Source organism: Tasmannia lanceolata, unplaced genomic scaffold, assembly GCF_043159265.1.
Source record: "Tasmannia lanceolata isolate RefF3 unplaced genomic scaffold, GAP_Taslan_0.1 ptg000012l, whole genome shotgun sequence".
Classification (NCBI taxonomy): Eukaryota; Viridiplantae; Streptophyta; class Magnoliopsida; order Canellales; family Winteraceae; genus Tasmannia; species Tasmannia lanceolata.
In genome coordinates, this window is record NW_027518689.1 from 10,510,604 (window position 1) to 10,532,130 (window position 21,527).

The 21,527-nt window shown below is 40.3% G+C and overlaps 1 protein-coding gene across 2 annotated transcripts in view; it reads right to left on the reverse strand.

The window, feature by feature from the left end:
- Nucleotides 1-391: 391 nt before the first annotated feature.
- LOC143887071 (protein phosphatase) overlaps nt 392-21,527 on the reverse strand; it is a 29,845-nt gene continuing 8,709 nt past the window's right edge. For both annotated transcript variants that reach the window (XM_077391178.1, XM_077391180.1), the window contains 2 exons: nt 1,682-1,803; nt 392-627 (listed from right to left, as the gene is read on the reverse strand). In XM_077391178.1, coding sequence (XP_077247293.1) covers nt 1,696-1,803 — 108 coding nt within the window. In that variant the 3' untranslated portion in view covers nt 392-627; nt 1,682-1,695. The remainder of the gene's footprint in view (nt 628-1,681; nt 1,804-21,527) is intronic.

Consider the following 21,527-nt stretch of genomic DNA (forward strand, 5'->3'; position numbering starts at 1 on the left):
GGGGAGGAAGTGGGCAGAATTGAGAAGAAAGGAGTGGAGATAGCACAGAGACAGCATGAGAAACCCCTAAAAACAGCGAAAAAATAGCTACTTCAAATTGAGTTTTTTTCCCTGTTTTTCAGGGGCGTTTTATGCTCCCCTCTCTCACAACCTGGAAGTCTCTCCCTCTCCACCCATCTCTCACAACTGGGCCTACTAATATTCCATGGAATATTTATTTCATGTTTGTCCCTAAGTGTTCCAAGTTTTAGATATATAGAGTAAGAAACTAAGTGTTCCTCTAAGATCTTAGCAAATTGTTTGACCCCCTTCATATAGGTGAGTCATCTCAATTTCAGTCATAATGACTTTGATATCCCTAATCAGGGTTACCCTTATTAGTGAGATAGAGTTATTGAGGTAATTCTTCTATTCTCTATAATCACATGCGAGTTTAAATGGGACTTAGCCAATTTCCAAGACATTCTAAAAAATAGACTAAAATACACCAATCTTGAGTATAATATAAACCATACTAAGTGTACAGATTGAGTCTCGCTTAGTTGGATCCCAAAAATAATGTTTCCTAAATCCCTTGCATGATCTGGAGGCTCCAAATATCTTCAATATGTGAGATCTGCATCGCCCCTTTAAACAAAAATTCAAGGTTAAAAATAGATTCTGTGCAAGCTCATTTTCTAAAAATTCCCAATTAAATATATATTTATCTAAATTAAAACAAAAAAATTCCAATTTAAATGTAAATTTGAAGAATAATTCATCAATTTCTCATATAGTATTTGTAAACATCATGGAAAATTCAAAATTAATGACAAAAACATTGTAGTGAAAACTGAACTCACATCCTAATCTAACAAACCTACGTACTTAACCAAACAGAAAAACATTCCCGAATCTTTCCAATATTTCCTTCGCAGGTCTCCAATCCGACGTTCGTAACTAACACAACTGTCCACCAATGGTCGGTCCCCTTTTCAAATCAATTGCATTTTGGGTGTAATTTGTGTATTGCAACCTAAATATGGTTCCTAGTTTGCAGTTTATACAAACGTTGCAGCCATAAATCAAGAGGGCTGCACAAACAAAGAGGATCTTAAGGGCCACCCATGATTCCATCAAAACTGGTCTTTACTTGCAAATAAGAGTATTTTAATTTGACCATATTTGCAAAAGGGACATTAATACCTCTTTGGAAGCCATTAAGAGTATCATTTCTAAAGCTATAAGAACTATTATTTGTAAATAATCGTATTTAACTTCAAAACCATTTGCTCATAGATTATAATTAATTAATTTTTAAAGGTATCCAAAGAGGCCCTAAAGCTCAGCAAAAGGGTGGTAGCCAACTCTAGTTCCCATTGGTGGGAGCAATGCAAACCCCAACATAATAATATTGGACTTATTAACCTATAATTTGGTGTGGGTCCCATTGCTACAATGAGAACAAATATATTTCAATTTGGTGAAGTCTCATGGATCAGTGAATGGGAAATCAAGAATACATTGATAATGTTCTAGGTTTTTCTCAGAATGGAGAAGACAGAACCAGAAAAAAGATTCAAGGGAATACGAAAATCAAGCAGGAAATTCATGCTAAGATCTACAAACATTCACTCAAAGATAACAATCAAACTAAAACTGGCCACAAATAATTGACTGAATGAAAATTAAGAAAAAACACCTGCTGATGACCAATTACTGGGAAGCACCATCTGCATCCACTGGATGGCCAGAATCATCTTTCCAAGAGTACGTAGCGGCCTCCTCCAACAAACGGCTCAGATGCTTGTCTTCCATATGTTGCTGTGAAAGAGAATTATGTTATCAGTCACATTCACAATGCGGTCGAAGGTTTCAACCTTTTAAGGCAATCCAACACCCACCAAGAAAAAAGGGTCAAACTATTAGCTGCCATGTTTCCAAAGGAATAGGCAATAAAGCTACCAAATTCAAAGACATACTCTTTTTTCTATTTTTATGTTCGCTTCGATAATAGATGGCTTTTTTCCAAACAAAGCAATCATCTACGGACAGATCAATAGCCAAATACCAAAGCTCTATAAGGTCCACATTTTGAAATCAAAGGGGTCATTTGGATATGCGGATTTTAGAATCTTGCATTTCCTCAAAGTTTTGGATGGGAGACGAGAGGAGACTGTCCGTCGTTTTCAGATTTCTTGCCCTTCTTTCCGTCAAGCAAGAGAGTAGGAGATCGTCATGTTTCTAGGTATTAGAAATCTCAGGATGGGAGAGAGAATTCTAAAACCTGGATTTCTTATTTAAAATCCAGGGCTAAATGTCAATTTTCAAAAAATATAAATATTTTTAAAATCCAGGGCTGTTTAGATACCAGGATTTTAGAATCCAGGTTTTTGAAAACCTGGACTTTAGAATCCTAAGAAAACCATGGCAGTCCTCTGCAGTCTTAGTTTCACTTCTCTTTAGGGCCGTTTGGATACGCGGATTTTAGAATCTTGGATTTCCTCAAAATCGTAGATGGGAGACGAGATAAGAAGACCAGCCGTCATTTTCCGATTTCTCGCCCTTCTTTCCGTCAGCAATAGAGTAGGAGATCATCCCATGTTTCCAGGTTTCAGAAATCTCAGGATGGAGGAGAGATTTCTAAAACCTGGATTTCTTACTTAAAATTCAAGATTCTAAAGAGAAGTGAAATCCAGGTTTTAGAAATCTCTCCTCCATCCTGAGATTTCTAAAACCTGGAAACATGGGATGATCTCCTACTCTCTTGCTGACGGGAAGAAGGGCGAGAAATCGGAAAACGACGGCTGATCTCCTAATCTTTAACTGAAGGTAAGGCTTCACTAATGATATCCCTGGTATGAGTTGAGAATGTCAGAGGAAGTCTCCTCTTCTAGGGCCAACTCTCTGTGTTATTGTAGCGAAGCTTTTCACCGACTGATAATACCACCAAGTCAGTACCAGTCCCAATAGTGGAATAGTCTATCCGATTAGACCTCTAACCACCCTGATCCTTTCCCTAGGTACTACTCCGCAGTACCAGATGTGAGTGAAAGAAGGGCTTTGCTCTAGCTCTATCTGCTCTAGAGAAAAGAAATGTATGGACCCGGTCAATGATTAAATTGTAAACAAATATAGTCGCACATGGAGATACCCTATCTGAAGGGTTCTCAGCTTCTTCGCTAACCGCTCTCTCTTCGCACTCTTTATAATCTCAGCTCTCTTCGTCCTCGGGGACTCTTCCGTTAACTGCGGCGACAATGCGTTCTTGTACTCGATTCTCAAAGGAATCTCGTCATCTTACCTCCGGAAGCCGTCGATCGGAGCTTCATTCCTGATCTCCTCGGTAAGCTTTTCTTCTTTCTCTGGGTTCCGTTTCTTTGATTTCTCTACTTTTGAAATGGATGGGTTCTTTGGACAAGAAGAGTATCAACTACCTACTTTAAACTGGCCAGATGAGAACATATTGACTCCACTCACACCCAAGAAGAGAAGCTAACCATCGACTTCAGTGCTTGAATTAGAAAGAGTCGGAGATTGCAAAGCCTAACATATCTTATTGAACGGTTGGGGCTCTGGTTTCAAGTGGAAGCTTCAACCGCCTCTGGAGAGGGGTTTTTTTAATCCGGTAGACCCACAATTAAAGGAGAAGGTTGCCAAAAATAGCTGGTAGAATTTGGATTGAAAGGCCCTACCAGTCCGGTGGACCGGGCGTAATCAGACTCTGATGAACCTACGGGCCCTTTGATTTGAAGATAAGCTTTACCTACCCCAACGTTGAAGTCAAAGCTAAGGCACGACTCACCCTTTGATTCGAAGAGGCTTTCTTGTCCATAGAGGACCTAACAGAATCCCTCTTAAGTAAGGCTCTGAAGCTATTGCACTGATAGTTTTGTTTTAAGAACACTTTACCTTACCCTTCTATTGAGCCATGTCTAGGTGGAATCGGCAAGATTGAACCAGGGCCCACCCGGCCACCGCCCTGAATGCGGAAAGTATGGAAAAACATCTCATAATGTATTTAACCAGAAAATCGGTTATGGTCCTGCGGAAGTATCTACTCGTTACGGAAACTCAGGTGTCTCAGAAAACGACAGCTGGTCTCCTCTCATCTCCCATCTACTATTTTGAGGAAATCCAAGATTCTAAAATCCGTGTATACAAACGGCCAAAGAAAAGCTCCTTTGAGGGAATGGAAATCACAACCATATGATTTATGTTAATTCAAGTTACAGTTGCAAAGTGCCACTTATTCAAATGAGAAGCATGCAATATTTAGAAACTTTAATTTTGATATTGTTAGAATACATGTGCAATGCCTAAGGGCATAGTTGACTTTGTACTCATTCTCTTTTATATAAATTCTAACGTGAGGGGGAGGTCTCTCCCAACTCACTCTTTTCTTCTCTCATTCTCTCATCTAACAGATATAAAACTTCAATATTATTATATTATCTATGCTGCACATTTTATAACCATAAAGCACGTTAAAAAAAAATTGCAGCCTGCTCTTGGGGGCACATGACATAATCTACTAAATTCAACCATCACTGCAGTGATATATTATATTTTGAAGAAAGTAAGGGTTAAGACTAGGAGATGAACGTTGAAACATCAATCTGCTACCCAAATGTTTACAGTAGCACACGGACAACAGTCCAATCAAAGCACAATAGTCCATGAAAACTATAGCGGTTCATATCACGAAACAGCAGTTTGTATGAAGGAACATCAGCCCACAAAGAGAGGAAGGGGCCGCCCTCGTGCAAAGCAAAAACAGTCTACAATTCTTTGTAGAAGAGACCCACATCACAATCCTCATTACGAATTATATTGTTTTTATTTTTTAATGCATCCTCCCTGAATGGCAGGAGCCTTGTGCACTGAGCCGCCCTTTTTTTTTAATGCATCCTCCTTAAATCAGCACTTACGGAGGAAGTGGGATGTGAACACTCAAGGGACAACAAAGCACCCCATGGATGGGCAAAGGAAAGAGAGAATAGGCAAGGATTATAAAGAGAGATGGGGCTTAGGGCTTTCAGGGTTTTAGGATTTTGAATGATTAAAAGTAGGAAAATTTGGGTTTCATATCTGGAAAAAATTGGGTTGTAGGGATTCAAATGGGGAAGAGGTGAAAATTAGGTTTTTTTTATGGATAGAGAAACAATAGGTTTACAAATGGGTATAGGTGGGTTTTAGGGTTTTGAATGGTAGAAAAGTAGAAAATGGAGTTCGAATGGGGAAGAGATGAAATTAGGGTTTGGTATGGGATATTTTGAGTTTTAGGTTTTCGATTGGGGAATAGATAAATAAATAGGGTTTCGAATATGGTAGAGGTTAGTTTTAGGGTCTTGAATGGTAAGGGTGATAATTTGGGTTAGGGTTTCAAAGGGTAGGAGTTAGGGTTTTGGGTTTAGAGTGGAGAAGAGATGAGAAAGTAGGGTTTCTAATGGGAAAAAGGTGGGAAATTGAGTACTGGATTTTCTAAGGGAAGGAATTAGGGTTTAGAATCATTAGTTTAAAATGAATAATAAAAAAATCTTTCAAAAAAAAATTAGGGTTTAGAGTGTTCGAAGTGAGAGAAATTGGGTTAAGGTTTTTCAAGTGGAGAATTTGGCGTCAGCATTTTGAATGGCGAAAGTAAACATTTGGGTTTTGAATGGTCAGAACTCAGAAGTATTTAAAGGTTTGAATGGTGCGTTAGGGTTTTCAGGACAACAAATTGATTGGCTGGGAAGGGAAATATGTCCAAGGTCTGAATGAATCCAATAGTGGAGAGCATAAGATCCCCAGTAAACAACTCTAATAGCGAAGAAGACAAGATCCACAAGACAAGAAGAGATCAAAGTAGAGAGTTAGTGATGCAGTGTCAACATGGCAGCCAGGTCATGCATGTTCTTATTTCTCTTCTTCTTCCCTCTTAAGCACCCGCATTAGTTAGGGTTCTATAATAAACACACCTTGGATGATGCTCTAGTGCCATGTTAGTGTTTAGAAAATCATCACCTAATTCATATGAAGGAGATAAAGAGAAAAAGAAGAAGAAAAAGATGATTTTTCATGGAGGTTGAATTCCAACCCACAACTAGCTTTTTTATATAGATTTCACTTAAGATGTTCACATTTATGCTGTTAGGACCATCCAAGATGGGCCCTATCTAATTAACATAAAATAAGTACTACACTTAAAGAAATTGCACTTAATGAAAATCTAACTTTAACAGTATGAACTCTCAACAAAAACAAATAGATGTTCCTTCACGTCCGTCACAGAAGGAAACATGAAGAAGTCGAGGCCAAGGAGCTCTCCTAACGTTGCAAAGAACCTTGAAGAACTTCCAAGGCATGGTGGTGTGCCAGCCTATGGCTCGCTGCGAGAGAGCTTGCCTTGAAGAAATAGTCATAAGTAGCTAGACTAAGTCATTAGGGCACTAATAAGTGCAATTGCACAAGACCAATTTGAATTTACATTTCAATTAGTTGTAATTTTCCAATTTTTTCCAATTGAATTTCAGTTGTGATGGGGCTATATAAAGCCTTCAATCCATTTGTTTTGGGAACTTTTTGCAACTTTTCAATTATAATTTGGAGAAGGGCTTTGTAAGAGTTTCTTTTCTTCTTCCTTAGAAGAAAATTCACTTGCTGAAATCGTGTACAGAAAAGGGGGGGTTCTTAGCTTGAATTTCAATCTCTCCTGATTGCTAACATCTAATCCTTATTTAGCAAGGACTTCATCTGTGAAGCAGATCTGAGTGTCATCTCGCTCAGCAATCTCCTTACAGATCCAAAAATTTGAGAGGAAAGACAGAATATAGCCCTCTCTGTTCGTGAATTCTCTTACGTGCATTTGCTTGAATTTATCTTATGTCAAGGAATTGATGTCTGAAAAGAAAGAGCCGAAATCTTCTCCATTGACTGTTTTAGTTTAAGTTTCTTCAAAGGAATTCGATCAACTTAAGAAAGAAACGATCTATCATCTATAGACAGAGCCGATTCTGGTGATTGTTATAATCAAGATCTGGAGTTTTGACGAGTTTCCTCTAGTCTTGACCATCGATTCTATCACTTTAATTTTCTTGGACAAGGCTCAGTCAATTTGATTGAGATAGCAAGCAACATTGGATTTTCTTGAGAGAGATTGTTTGAATCTGAACAAAGTTCCAATGCTAGGCATTTACCAACAGTTCTGAATCTCTATGTGGTTCGGCTTGTGTTTGACCTCTGATTAGTGTGCTAACGGACCAGATCTGGGGGTTGAATTTCTTGAATCATTACCTGAGCACATAACAAGGAATTCTAGCTCAGATCCACATTACAAGCAGCTCTAGCAAGCTGAATTTGAATGTGATCGTTTGAAAGTATTTGAATGGTATAGAATACCTCATTTCAACCATTCTAATGATAGGAATTGAGAATTTGAATGGTATAGGATACCTCATTTCAACTAGTGTGGAAGACCGGATGAATCTTCAACGTGGGGAGTTGAACTCTAAAGGAGACTTCCTCAACTCGTCCAATGATTGGAATCGAGCATTCATACTTTCAAATCAAACCATTGTGAACCTTCTGAGTGAACTTGAATTAGCTCGAGTTAAGCTTCACTAGCACCAAGTCTCCAAACTCCAACTTCCAAGTTTACCTAGTCTTCGGTCTTGGTCTAACAAAATTCTCAAAGTAGTCTCTTGCTATATTTGCATTCGCATGCGACATTGATCAAGCGATGAGCAAAGGGGTTGCTTCTTACATATCCGGCATCAAAGGCGTGTGGCATGGAAGGTTGTTGACTGGTTGCTAGTTTGAAAGGGCTCTAGTGTGATGTATAGCTCCTTTGCTAGTTTTAGCAAAATCGAGCCAAATCGAGCAAGTGCACCCAATTTCATTCGTACTTTGGTAGATGCACAAAGTACCTCAAATATTCTTCAAGAAAGGCGTTAACCCTTTTTTTGGGCATTAACTTGGAGATGTATGCTAGTTGAGAATTTTAACTGTCCCTAGCAATTTAAGAACTTCAGTTCATATGTGACCAATAAGTTGAGTCTCGATCACTGACAATACTTTGGAGCACACCCCAATAATTCACACATGCTGGTAGAACAATCCGACCGCCTCTTATGTACTATAATAAAAGGTTGTCGGGATAAAGGTTGTATAACTACCACCACCAAAACAGAGCAAAACACCCCCACCTTTGGCAAGACCACAATGAAATTCACAGCAACACTCTCCTAGGGCCTCTTTGACATAGGTAACAATTCCAAAAGCCCCATTGGTCTTGTCTACCAACCTTATTGTAAGCCCAATGGTTCCCACCTTGGCATTACCTTCTTGTTTTGATGATTCCAAACACAAGTTGATTTGTGTTGTTTATCTAATGTGTTTGATGTTTCAAAGTGCATGATTGGAAATCAAGAAATCAAACACCAAAGTCAAGGAAGCATGGATCGTGGCATGAACCAATTGAAGACATCTCATTGGAAGCCAAAGGAATTCGAAGGCTTGGAGAAATCAAGGAGACATCTTGAAGAGCCAAAGAATCAAAGAGAAGATCCATGGAAGTGACCATTTAGAGGCACAATCAATTGAGTTTTAAAGGCCTTAAAAAGTATTTGAAATTAACTTGAAAATATATTTGAAATGAACTTGAAAATGTATTTGAAAATATATTTGAAAGCATAGGGAAAAGCCCAAAGACCTTGGCCCAAAAGACCCTGAAGTTTTAAAGTTAAATGGAATTTTTACCAGGGCCGGTCGACCGGGGTTTGCCGAGCGACCGCGGAAGCAAGTCTGGAAATCCAGACTTGGCTTTCAATAGCGGGTCAGTCGATCGGCGGTGTTTCAGTCCACCTCGGATGTGTTTCTGGAAATCCAGAAACAATCCAGAAAGGTCGGGCCGGTCGAATGCCATAGGGCCAGACGACCGCGGATATAAATCTGGACAAAAATAAATATGTCCAGGTTGCTCTCCCCGGACGACCGTCATGGCCCGGTCGACCGTTGCGGTTTGAAATTTGAAAATAAAAGATATGCCCAATAAGGGTGGGCGACCGCCATAGCTCGGTCGACCGCGACAGCCTGGCAATATAGCTATTGGAGCCTGCGGGGCTTGACTTTTTCAACGTAGTTTTTTACCCTTTTGCCCTCAAACGGTCATATTTTCAAATGAGCTACATATACCTCATTTAAGACCTCTTAAGAGACAACTCTTATATTCTCAAACATGTTTTAATCTTGTGAAGAGTGATTAAACACCCTTGTGCCTCATTTGGGATATATCTAAAGGGATTAGATCAAGAGCTTCAATTTGTACATCTTTTGAGCAAGTTTTATTTGTATAAGCTTGAGAGCTTCATCCACCCTTGAAGAGGGTTTTGTATTTTCATTTTCTTTTATATATTTGTATATTCGGCTAGTGCGAAGGGACGCGGAGCCATCCCAAAAGCGAGTGTTGGAGACGCGGAGCTTTCTCCGGGTCGTGGCGAGTCTTGCGAGGCGTAGCCGAACCAAGTTGTAATTGGGTTGATTCCTCGCCATTAAAGGAATCCGTAGTGAAGCCATCAACGGTTTTGTTGGTGGAGTGGAGTAGGTCCGAGGTTGGGACCAAACCACTTAAAAATCTCGGTGCATTGTCTCTTTACTCTTGCCCCCCCCCCCCCCCCCCCTCGCCCTCTTGGGTTGCCATCTATCCTGGGATTTCACTTATCCTGTTGAAAAGAGGCATATTCTTCCATGTTAACTCTCATCATGGGCCTATAATATCCATCTTCCAACAAGGAAAACGCGTGTTGAATCCTTAGGTGCCCAGTCTGCAACGTGTCATACGCTTTTTCTGAAAAAACCCTGATTACAGGATGTATAATTGGTTTCTCTTGGTGACTAGAAATCCCTCTTGGACCCAAAATCAGCGAGTCTTCTCCTCCAAAAGTTGTATTAGGGTCTATTGCAAAAGGGGTCATATCTCTAGCCCTTCGCAAATCCAGTCATGTAGGTTGCACTTGAGTCTTCCCACAGCGACTTGTTGCTTGCTCCAACTTCAGAGATGCTAACTACCTTCCAACTTACCGCTTTTTACCACTTGGTTCGATTGATCTAGCTAGTTGCTGAAGTACAACCTCACATTGAGGCTGAGGAGGAAGTGGAGCCAAGGTTTTAAATTCCGGTGTCAATCGTTGCAGAAACAAAAACATTTTGGTTCGACTAGAAATTTCGGTGGAAAACCTGTAAAATCATGGAAATGCATGGAAACATATGCAAATGATAAAATTTTAAGATGAAACTTCAAGAAATGGTAGAATAAGCACAAATACACACATAAGCAAGTCAACCATCCTTAATGGTTTAATAACAACGAACACCTAGTGCCATGTGATGTACATGTTTGATAATTCAGTGCATACCATATTTCACATGTAACTCATATCAATCAATATGTAACACACACTGATGTAGTATACCAATAATACACTTACAATTTTGGTTTCATGGGTGTTCCGATTTCAGTATCGGTTTCAGTGGGGTCGGAAACGGAAACATCTAGGTTGTTTCGTGTCAGTTTTGGTGGAAATTTAAAACCATGAGTGGAGCAGCATATGAAACGGTGTTCTAATGCTGAGGAGGACGTGGAGCAACATTTGCAATGGTTAGAACAGCCAATGTACACTAAAACATACACAAGAAGTAAAGATGTTATTCATGATCTAGAACATATACGAGCCAAGGAAGAGAGAAGTTGATGTTCATAAGAGGGATTTTAATCTCGTTGGGGCCCATTCCAAAGCTTATGTGAGGCAGAATGTTGTTTGGCACAATCGGGGCCCATTTTTAGGTGTTGCATTTTGCAGATTTAGTTAGTTGTATTTATATTTCTGGTGTGAAGGTTTATGTTATCTTTAGTGGGGACCATCAATGTTCTAGTTTATTTCTTCAACAAGAAGTTTTGATTATATTGGAACTCTAAGTGGACAACACTAAGGGAGTTTATATATGTGAAACGACCAGTTATTCCAAAAGCTTAAGCTGTTGGAGAAGGCGTTATTTAATCTTTTAAACTTTAACACTCCCCCTCACGTGTGGCCCCTCTTTCTAGAGTTGGCCTACACGTGGCACATGTGGCCCCTCTTTTGGGTTTGGCCATTGCATGTGGATTTTTGCTATCAAGGAGGTTTGAACTCTAGAACTTTGGCTCTGATACCTTGTGAAACGACAGTTACTCCAAAAGCTTAAGATGTTGGAGAAGGCATTATTTAATCTTTTATACTTGAACAATATTAGTTGTAGTTATACACACACACACACACACACACACACACATATATATATATGAGAAAAGTGTTGGTTATAACGCCTTCCATTGGTTCGCTTAAGCGGGACCCAAACATATAAACGAATGGGAGGCGTTATAACCACTTAAGCGCACCAACATATTTCTCTCTCTCTCTCTCTCTCTCTCTCTCTCTCTCTCTCTCTCTCTCTCTATATATATATATATATATATATATATATATATATATATATATATAGCAGTAGAGAAAATGAGAGAATTATTTGAATTTCTCCCAAAATTCTATGAGAATTACACATCACTTTTTTTTTACTTTTTTTAACAAAGGCACCCATTCAACCCACATATTTTCAATCCTACCCCCTCCTTTATGCTTTTTAACAAAGGCACCAATTAAAGCCACATAATTTCAATCCTACCCCCCTCCTTAATGCTTTTAAAATTATGGAAACCTCTATAGATTGGAGGGCTAGGATCAGCCTATGGAAATGATTTTACGGGCACAACCTATTGATGTTGTGTCACATCACATGGACGGTTTGGATCAACCTATGATTACAGTTCTTTGTCGGCCCATACATCGCACGGGGTTTTTTACTAGTTTATATATATATATATATATATATATATATATATATATATATATATATATATATATATATATATATATATATAGGGAAATGATTTCAGCACTCCAATGTTTCGATAAACATGCGCTCACTTGTTTGTCGTGTAGTATTTAAGGGTTTTAAGAGCTTTTTGAGAACCGTAATATCCACTGACATCCCTTTAAATACTACACAACAAACAAGTGGAGCGCATGTTTATCAAAACACTGGAGTGCAGAAATCATTTCCCTATGTGTGTGTGTGTGGTGGGGGGGGGGACTTTCTTTTTAATGATTAAAAAAAATGGTGCATGGTTTTCTAGAGGTAATTGTTCATGGGGTTCCCTTGGGAAAGAAAATTCCTCATGAAAATTTCTGCAATTGTATTTTGCAAGATTTTCATCAGATCTGATTATGGTTGTAATCAACCTAGTTTATGATCTATTTTTGCAACAGTGCATCTCTTGGATTTGTTAACAAAAGTTGAGTTTCTGTAATATATTTTCTGTTGAGAATTATTTCTTAATTGAATTAAGATCTGGATTATCTTCTTAAAATCTGTAACCAAAAGCTACCCATCGACTTTTGATCCTTATTCTTGGTAAAGTTTTATCACTAGTACTCTAACACCATGCCAAATTCAGCTAGAAAATCTTCCCAATATTTCACTAAAGTTTCTTTTGTGTTTGAAAGTAGCCTGTGGCAACATTGTCTATTTTAATGACAAACTTGGAGCGTAGGAAGTAGTGCCTCTGGACCCCGTCGCTGCACAACCTTGACATCTCTTGCATCAATGTATTGTGCAACTCCGCAACTTTCATCTTTTGAAACTAATAGGATGCCCCTCTTGCATGAATACTCAGCCAAGGGAATAATTTGAGGCATCCGTTTGAGGCTCAAATGGTTTGAAATGATCAAGTAATGGTAGCAATGGTTCTTCCACCAAGAAAAATATTCAAGTCCTCAAGACCCTTGTCATTGATTAATGGTTGATTCAAAAATATTACATAATATCAATGATTTGCACAATTACTATAACGCCATTGTTCACTAATAATGTCCTCTCAAACACTCCCCCCTCAAGCTAAAGTGCCTTTGTTAACATTTCAACCACCTAATCTTTACTTGGTAGTATCACCTCTTTACTTTCTACGTTCTCATGAACGAATTGAAAATCTATCTCAATGTGCTCGGTTAGGGCATGAAAAACAAGATTATGTGAACCTAAAATAATTGGTAGATCTTGCAGTTGTCTAACTCAAGTGAGTCCAGTTCCATGTATTCCGGTTCGGCCTAGACGTGGCCAGAGTCCTTTGTTCCTTACCACTCGAAAAAACAAGGCATCATTTTATAACTACGCCGAACATGGGATCAAATCTAAAGGTTCAGCGACAGATCTACGAAACTAGTGGTCAGCTCTTATGGTTTTGGGGTTTCAAATGGCAAGAGGGAGTAGATCTTGAAAGGGTTGTAGATCTAGGGTTTCCTGGGGTGAAAGAATTGGATCCAGGATATATATGTGTGTGTGTGTGTGTGTGTGTGTGTGTACACACACACACACACACACACATACACACACACACACACACATACACACACACACACACACATATATATATATATATACTGGTAAAAACACCCGTTCGATGCACAGGGCGAGAAAAATATAAATGGTTAATCACTTTCCCATTTGATGCGGTGGAGTATTTCACACTCATGTTTTGACAGGTGGGTCTCATGCACCATCTATAGTCAAACCTATGCATTCGAGTGGGACCCGGAATATTTTGAAAGGTGGCCAAAATCCGTAATATTATGTACTAAATGAACAGGTTCTGCATTAAAAAATTATCGGGTTCGTCAATATTTTGAAAGGCGTCCTGAATTCGTAGTATTATGTAATATGTTCAGAAAAATCCGTTGTAGTATGTAACATAAGTAACAATCCGTAATTTTGCAAAGAAAAAACGTCAATGTGTTGACTTTGTACACTTTTTTTATTAAAAAAGCATAAAGGAGGGGGGTAGGATTGAAATTATGTGGCTTTAATTGGTGCCTTTGTTAAAAAGCATAAAGGAGGGGGTAGGATTGAAAATATGTGGGTTGAATGGGTGCCTTTGTTAAAAAAAAGTGATGTGTAATTCTATTAGAATTTTGGAAGAAATTCAAATAATTCTCTCATTTTCTCTTCTGTTATATATATATATATATATATATATATATATATACTAGTAAAAAAACATCGCAATGAACTGTACGGACCACATCATAGGTTGATCCAAACCGTCCATGTGATGGAACACAACATCAATAGGTTGTGCCCGTAAAATCATTTCCATAGGCTGATCCTAGCCCTCCAATCTATAGAGGTTTCCATAATTAAAAAAGCATAGAGGGGGGTAGGATTGAAATTATATGGCTTTAATGGGTGCCTTTGTTAAAAAGAATAAAGGAGGGGGTAGGATTGAAAATATGTGGGTTGAATGGGTGCCTTTGTTAAAAAAAGTCAAAAAAAGTGATGTGTAGTTCTCATAGAATTTTGGGAGAAATTCAAATAATTCTCTCATTTTCTCTTCTGCTATATAGTATATACTAGTAAAAAAACCCGTGCGATGCACGAGCCGACAAAGAACTGTACCGACCACATCATAGGTTGATCCAAACCGTCCATGTGATGGAACACAACATCAATAGGTTGTGCCCATAAAATCATTTCCATAGGCTGATCCTAGCCCTCCAATCTATAAAGGTTTCCATAATTAAAAAAGCATGCAGGTGGGGGTAGGATTGAAATTACGTGGCTTTAATGGGTGCCTATGTTAAAAAGCATAAAGGAGGGGGGTAGGATTGAAAATATGTGGGTTGAGCGGGTGCCTTTGTTAAAAAAAGTCAAAAAAAAGTGATGTGTAATTCTCATAGAATTTTGGGAGAAATTCAAATAATTCTCTCCTTTTCTCTTCTGCTATATAGTATATAGATCATAGTTGTAAATTCCGTTTCGGTCGCCATTTCGTTTTGGCCACCGAAACGGAATTTCGGTGGGATTTCGGTCATTTCGGTGCATTTCGGTCGAAACTTTTCGTTCACACAAAAAATATATTAAAAAATATGAGAAAAATCCAAAAAAATAAAAAATCAATAGAAAAAGATGAAAAACTAATAAATAGTCCAAAATATGTGTCCCAAAAGGCATATTCATTACTTAAACACATAAAGTCTTGCACAAGTCCAACTGATAGTCTGATACATAGAAAAACATAAAAAAAAAAGATACATGAAAGTGAAACATAGACAATAGCTAGTAGCAACAACTCTCAGTCATCATAACCCGGATGATCATACTCAATGTCTTCTTCTTCGTCGTCGTCGCCGCCGCCGTCATCACCACCTGGACCACCAGTAGGGACATCTTCTTCAAGAGGCATGAGAAAGTCGTCTCCGTCGTCCCCGGCCCCAACCACAGTAGTAGGTGCTTCAAGATTTTCCCACCCAATGTCTTCCGACATCTTAATCTCCTCCAAGTAGTTGTTTACCTCATCCACTGTATTCTTCAAAATGGGACCCCTTAAAGCATGATAAGTAGGTGCCTTATAACCCGAACCCACGGCATTCACAGCATCAAACATAGGTTGCCAGAAAGGTGAATTGGCAACGTTGAAAGGGAGATTGGCATCGTAGCAAAGCATGCTAACCGCAATGTCTGCTCTATCCATTGTTTCTTTAGTAGCCAAAGCACTTTTAATGCTTGGCTGGGCTCCAGGGGTTGTTCGTGCTGCAAAGAAATTCCTGATCCCTCCTGTGATTCCCTTCTTCTTCCTTTTTGTACCACTCGGTTCTACAAGAACTTCCTTACCTCTTCGTTGAGGAAATTGTGTGACAATGTCTTCTTCATCCTGCTCTTCTTCTTCATCTGGTGTGCCATAAAAACCTCCAACCTCTGCTCTGGATAGGCTCATCCTAGCCCTTTCTTTTCTCTTTGCATCTAAAAGTTGCTTCATTCGATATTTTACATCTTCAGTCACTTTTTTGCATGATGCTACTTCATCAGGAACAGCCGCTAAATGTACTTTCAAGCGGGTTATACCTCCACCCGATATGACTTTACCACAGAATATGCAAGTTACTTTATTTTTTTGACCCGGAACCAATGTACCGTAAGCCCATGCCGGGTCATCCGATCTAGCGGGTGCCGAACCAATAGAGGATGCTCCTGCATAAGGTCCCGAGCCCGACCCACTCATTCTGAAATGAAGTAGAAGAAGGGGAAAAATGAATTAGAAGAAAGAAAATTGAAACAAATTACAAAAAAATGAAGTAGAAGGGGACAAATGAAGTAAGAAATAAAAGAAAGGAAATGGAAAGAAATAAAGAGAACCTTGAGGTTGAACTTGAGTTGAAGAGAAGAAGAAAAAATTAGCTTTCACTCACTTGAAATAAGCCTTTGGAAATAGTTCTTGACTTCTTGTAGTGGTAAGATGAATGTATGCCTTCCCTTTGCTCCAAAATAGACTTGGATTGAGTTGAAGAAGAGGGTAGACTTGTAGGAAATTTAGTAGAATAGATAATGTAAGTGAAAGTAGAGAAAGAAGGAGAGAAAGAAAGAGAATCACTTATGTGAAGGTGGAGGATAAGAAGATAGGGAAAAGGCTATTTATAGAGTTTTTAATTGATTGTGCATTTAAAAATGACTAAAATACCCTTCCCAACAGCTATAAACGGTCACATTTTGAGGTTAAAATGGTCAAAAACCAAAAAGAGCCGTTCCGGGGGCATTATCGTAAATTCTGCAAAATCCGGTCAAACTAGCCGTTATTTTGAATTTCGGACGAAATTCAAAATTTCGTCCATTTCGTCCGAAATCCGGAATTTCGGTCAATTTCGAACGAAATGACCGAAATTTCGGACGAAACGAAATTTTGCAGATTTCGTTTCGTTTTCGAAAACGAAATGTTTCGTCCATTTCGGACATAACGAAACGAAATTTATAACTATGATATAGATATATATATACATATATATATATATAGGAAAAGGTTTCTAAGCTCGAGCTCAGCCTGAGCTAGCGTTCAGAAACCATATCTCCTATAGTTGTTTGAGTGATCCAACCCATTGATTCTATAGGTTATAGTTAGTGTTATAGTTAGGGTTATGGTTAGGGTTATAATTTGTGGAGGTTTAAAATGGATGGCTAGAAATTAGGCTCCTATAGATCGAATGGTTAGGATTATGTATATGTGTGCATGTAGTGCCATAAGGGCATTGTAGTCTTTTTCCATCTTCCTCTTTAATATAAATACTTGAGTGAAGGGGAGAGACCCTAAGTCACTTTTCTCTCATCTTCTTTCTCCTCTAACATGGTATCAGAGCCCTAGGGTTAGTGTGCCCTAGGGACCAAAGTGAAACCCTCATTTTCTTCTTCTTCTTCTTCTACACCCCCCCACCCCCCCCCCCAAAAAAAAAAATCTTCCTCTTTTTTTTTGTTTTTTTATTCTTCTTCTCTCCCCAGCTCTCTCCCTCTCTCTCTCTCTCTCAGCCGTCCCCTACTCAGAGTGGATTCGATTTGAGCGCGGTGATTTATCCCTCGCCGACCATTACAGCAAGTTCATCTCTCTATACCAGCAGTTGGATGTGTTTATGCACCTCACTTCAGATCTGACGGTTCTTGCTCGTCAGCGGGATCAGCTTCGGGTTTTCGACTAGCTTGAGTCTTTGAGGCCGGAGTTCTTACCCTTTCGTCAGCAGCTGATTGGCTCAGGTTCCATACCCTCCCTCACGGAGATCTACTCCTGCGCTCAACAGTGTGTCCCGGGTGGCTCACCTACTACACTTCCTGGTGAGGGTTCCACCCTTGCAACTTATGATACTGGGGCTTCTTCTGGCCACGGCACTGGCTCTTTTGGTCGCAGCACTGGATCCTTTGGTCGTCACACTGGCACCTTTGGTCGTGGCCGTGGGCGCGGCCGTGGTCGTGTAGTTGGCGGTGGCCGTGGTACTAGTGGTCGTGGTCGGCCATATTGCACTCATTGTCAACGGGATGGTCACCGTGTTGAGACTTGCTTCGTGCTCCATCCTGAGCTCCGTCATTCCAGAGTTGTCCATCTCTCTGCTGCATCCCCTGCTAATGGCACACTCCAGTCTTCTGGTTCGGACCTTCCAACGAATCGTTCTGAGTTCACCAGGGCTGATTATGAGGAGCTTTAGCGTCTCCACCTCAGCAGTCGAACACCCTCCGTCGGTGTTGCCCAAACAGGTAGTGCACCTGCTTCCCTACTCACTAGCTTTAGCTCCTGGATCATTGATTCTGGGGCATCCAATCATGTGACGGGTAACTCTCAATCTCGTTTCAGTCATTTCCTTCTCATTCTCATTCTATTACTCTTGCTAATGACACCAAAGCCCCTATTTCTAGTATTGGATCTCTTTCACCCCATGAGGGCCTTACTCTATCATCTGTCTTATGTGTACCTACTTCTCCATTTAATTTGTTATCAGTCCGTCAGCTTACCAAAACTTTCAATTGCTCTGTCTCATTTTCCCTTCGTATTGTGTTTTTCAAGATCTCTCAACTGGGGCGATGATTGGAACGGGTCGTGAGCTGGGCGGCCTCTATCACCTCCAGTGTCATCCCTCTCCCACCATTTTGATCAGCTCTGTTGATGCTTATCCGTGGCATTATCGTTTTGGTCATCCATCCCTTCAGTGCCTCAAGCAGACCTCCATTGTCTCCTCTAGCCTTCAGTCATTTCAGTGCGAGTCTTGTGAACTCGGGAAACACCATCGTGTGTCCTTCCCTGCTAAGCTTGATATTAGAGTTTTGAGACCTTTTGAATTGGTTCATTCAGATGTATGGGGTCCCACGAGGACCAAATCTTTTTTTGGATATACATACTTTATTGTCTTTGTGGATGATTTTAGTCGAATGACATGGGTTTACTTACTTAAAAATCGTTCTAAAGTATTTACTATCTTTCGCACCTTTTATGCTGAAATTACTACCCAATATGATTTCCCTCTTAAGTGTTTATGGACAGATTAATGCTCGAGAGTATTTTTCCTCTTCGAGCGGGTTTCAGCCACTCACAGAATTCTTCATCATCAGTCTTCGTGTGCATACACCTCTCAGCAAAATGATGTTGCTGAGAGGAAGTTGCGCTCTCTTCTTGACATGACCCGTACTCTTCTCGCTCAGATGCATGTTCCCGAGGTATATTGGAGTGATGTCATTCTTACGTCCTGCTTCCTCGCTAACTGTCTTCCCTCGTCAGTATTAGGCAATCAATCCCCTTTTCAGGTCCTTCACCCTCAAGGTGAACCATTTCCTCTTACCCCCCGTGTGTTTGGTTCTGTGTTTTGTCCACAAGCTAGGTCTAGGTGTGGACAAATTGGACCCCCGGGATGAACGGTGTGTCTTTCTGAGTTACTCATGTACCCAAAAAGGCTACAGATGTTACAGCCCTCGTCTTCATCGGTGTTTTGTCTCCGCCAATGTTACCTTCTTCGAGTCTGTTCCGTATTTTGCTAGTCCTACTACTACTCCAACAGTCTCTCCGGTTCCACTTCCTCTTCCAGTTCTCCCTGGTCGGTTCCCCTCTCTTCCTACACCCATGCCGGCCCCCACTGCTTCCCCACCAGCTCCTCCTAAAGCTCCCGGCCCCGTGCGGTTCTATCAGTACAGATCCCGTTCTCGACCACCCCCAGCTTTCCCTGTGCCAGTCTCGCCGGAGCCTGAGATCCCGGCGCCCGCTTCCCAGGTATTGTCTCCCTCAGGTCCTCCTCTAGATTCTCCTATTGCCTCCCGTACACGCTCACATATTACTGCTCATCCTATATCTTCGTATGTATCTTATGATCATCTTTCACCTACATTTCGTAGCTTTGTGTCTTCCTTGTCTTCTGTCTCCTTGCCTAAATCCTTGCAGGAAGGTCTGGCACACCCCGGGTGGCATGCTGCTATGGATGATGAAATGAGCGCCCTTCAAGCGAATCATACTTGGGATCTAGTTCCTCCTCCTCCTGGAGTTCAACCTGTTGGATGCCGATGGATCTATGCCATCAAATACCTTCTTGATGGGACAGTTAAGCGCCTCAAAGCGCGCTTGGTTGCAAAAGGATACACTCAGACTTATGGGATTGATTATACTGAGACTTTCTCCCATATTGCCAAAATCCCATCTGTGGATGTTCTTATATCATTGGCAGTCAACTATGGGTAGCCCCTTCACCAGCTTGATGTCAAGAATGCATTCCTCCAAGGAATTTGGTTGAGGAGGTGTATATGGAGCAACCTCCAGGGTATGTTGCTCAGGGGAGTTGACCACCTCAGTATGTCGTCTTTGCAATCATTATATGGCCTCAAATAATCCCCCCTTGCTTAGTTTGGCAAGTTCAGTGATTCTCTCATAGGATATGGGATGAAGCAATGTGAGGTAGACCACTCTGTGTTTAGCCTCAAGTCTGATACTGAGTATGTCATTCTCATAGTCTATGTAGACGACATTATCATTATTGGGAGTGACTCTTGTGGCATACAATTATTGAAGAAGTTCCTTCATAAACAGTTCTCTACAAAGAATCTTGGTTGCCTTCGATACTTCTTAGGGTTGAAGTGTCTTATTCAGGTACAAATATTTCTCTATCTCAGCGAAAATATGTGTTGGATCTTCTGGATGAGACTAGACCATTGGGGATCAAACCTGCCAATACTCACATGGAACCAAATACAAAACTTCTTCCAGAAGAGGGGGACTTATTAGCAGATCCCAGCAGATATAGGAGACTTGTTGGGAAGCTGATATACCTTACTGTCACTCTCGTCCTGATATTTCTTATGCTGTGGGAGTAGTCAGCCAATTCATGAGTGATCCTCGCACTTCTCACTGGGCGGCTGTGGTGCACATACTTCGCTACTTGAAAAGTGCTCCAAGAAAAGGGCTACTTTTCAAGAAACATAGTCACATGAAGCTAGAAGCCTTTTGTGATCCCGATTGGGCTGGCTCTCCAGTTGACAGACGATCTACTACCGGATATTGCACATTTGTTGGGGGAAACCTTATGTCCTGGCGTAGCAAGAAACAAAATGGCTTGTCTAAGTCAAGTGCTGAAACAGAATACAGGGCTATGTCTCACACTTGTAGTGAGCTCATTTGGCTACGCTCTCTTCTCTCTGAGAATGGGTTTCCTTCATCTTCTCCTGCAAAGTTGTATTATGACCAATGTTGAGAAAATCGGACGATTTGCGATTTGAATCGTACAGTTGACGATCCAATTCGCAATCCCGAATCGTTTTTGTGAAAAATCGTACGATTCAGTCTTGAATCACACAATTCAATTTCACTTGTGTTATTTTAATTAAAAGTGGGCCCCACCACCCAGGAAAAGACTAAATATGTATTCTCTTAGTCTCTTACGACATTCTCTCTCTCTATCTACTCGGTTTTTCTTTCTTTAGGGTTGCGATAGAACCCAAAACCACAAAATTCGTTTTAGGGTTTCCGACGCTGCAAAATCTTGGGTTTCTTCTCCGATTTTCCACCCTCCAAGCAAGAACAACAAAAGAAGAATAGGAGAAGCAAAAGAGGAAGAAGAAGAAGAGAAGAAGAGTTTTCCACCATCCAAGTAAGTTTATTTTTAGTTTTTTCTCCCCCTCCTCTCCTCCTCCTCATT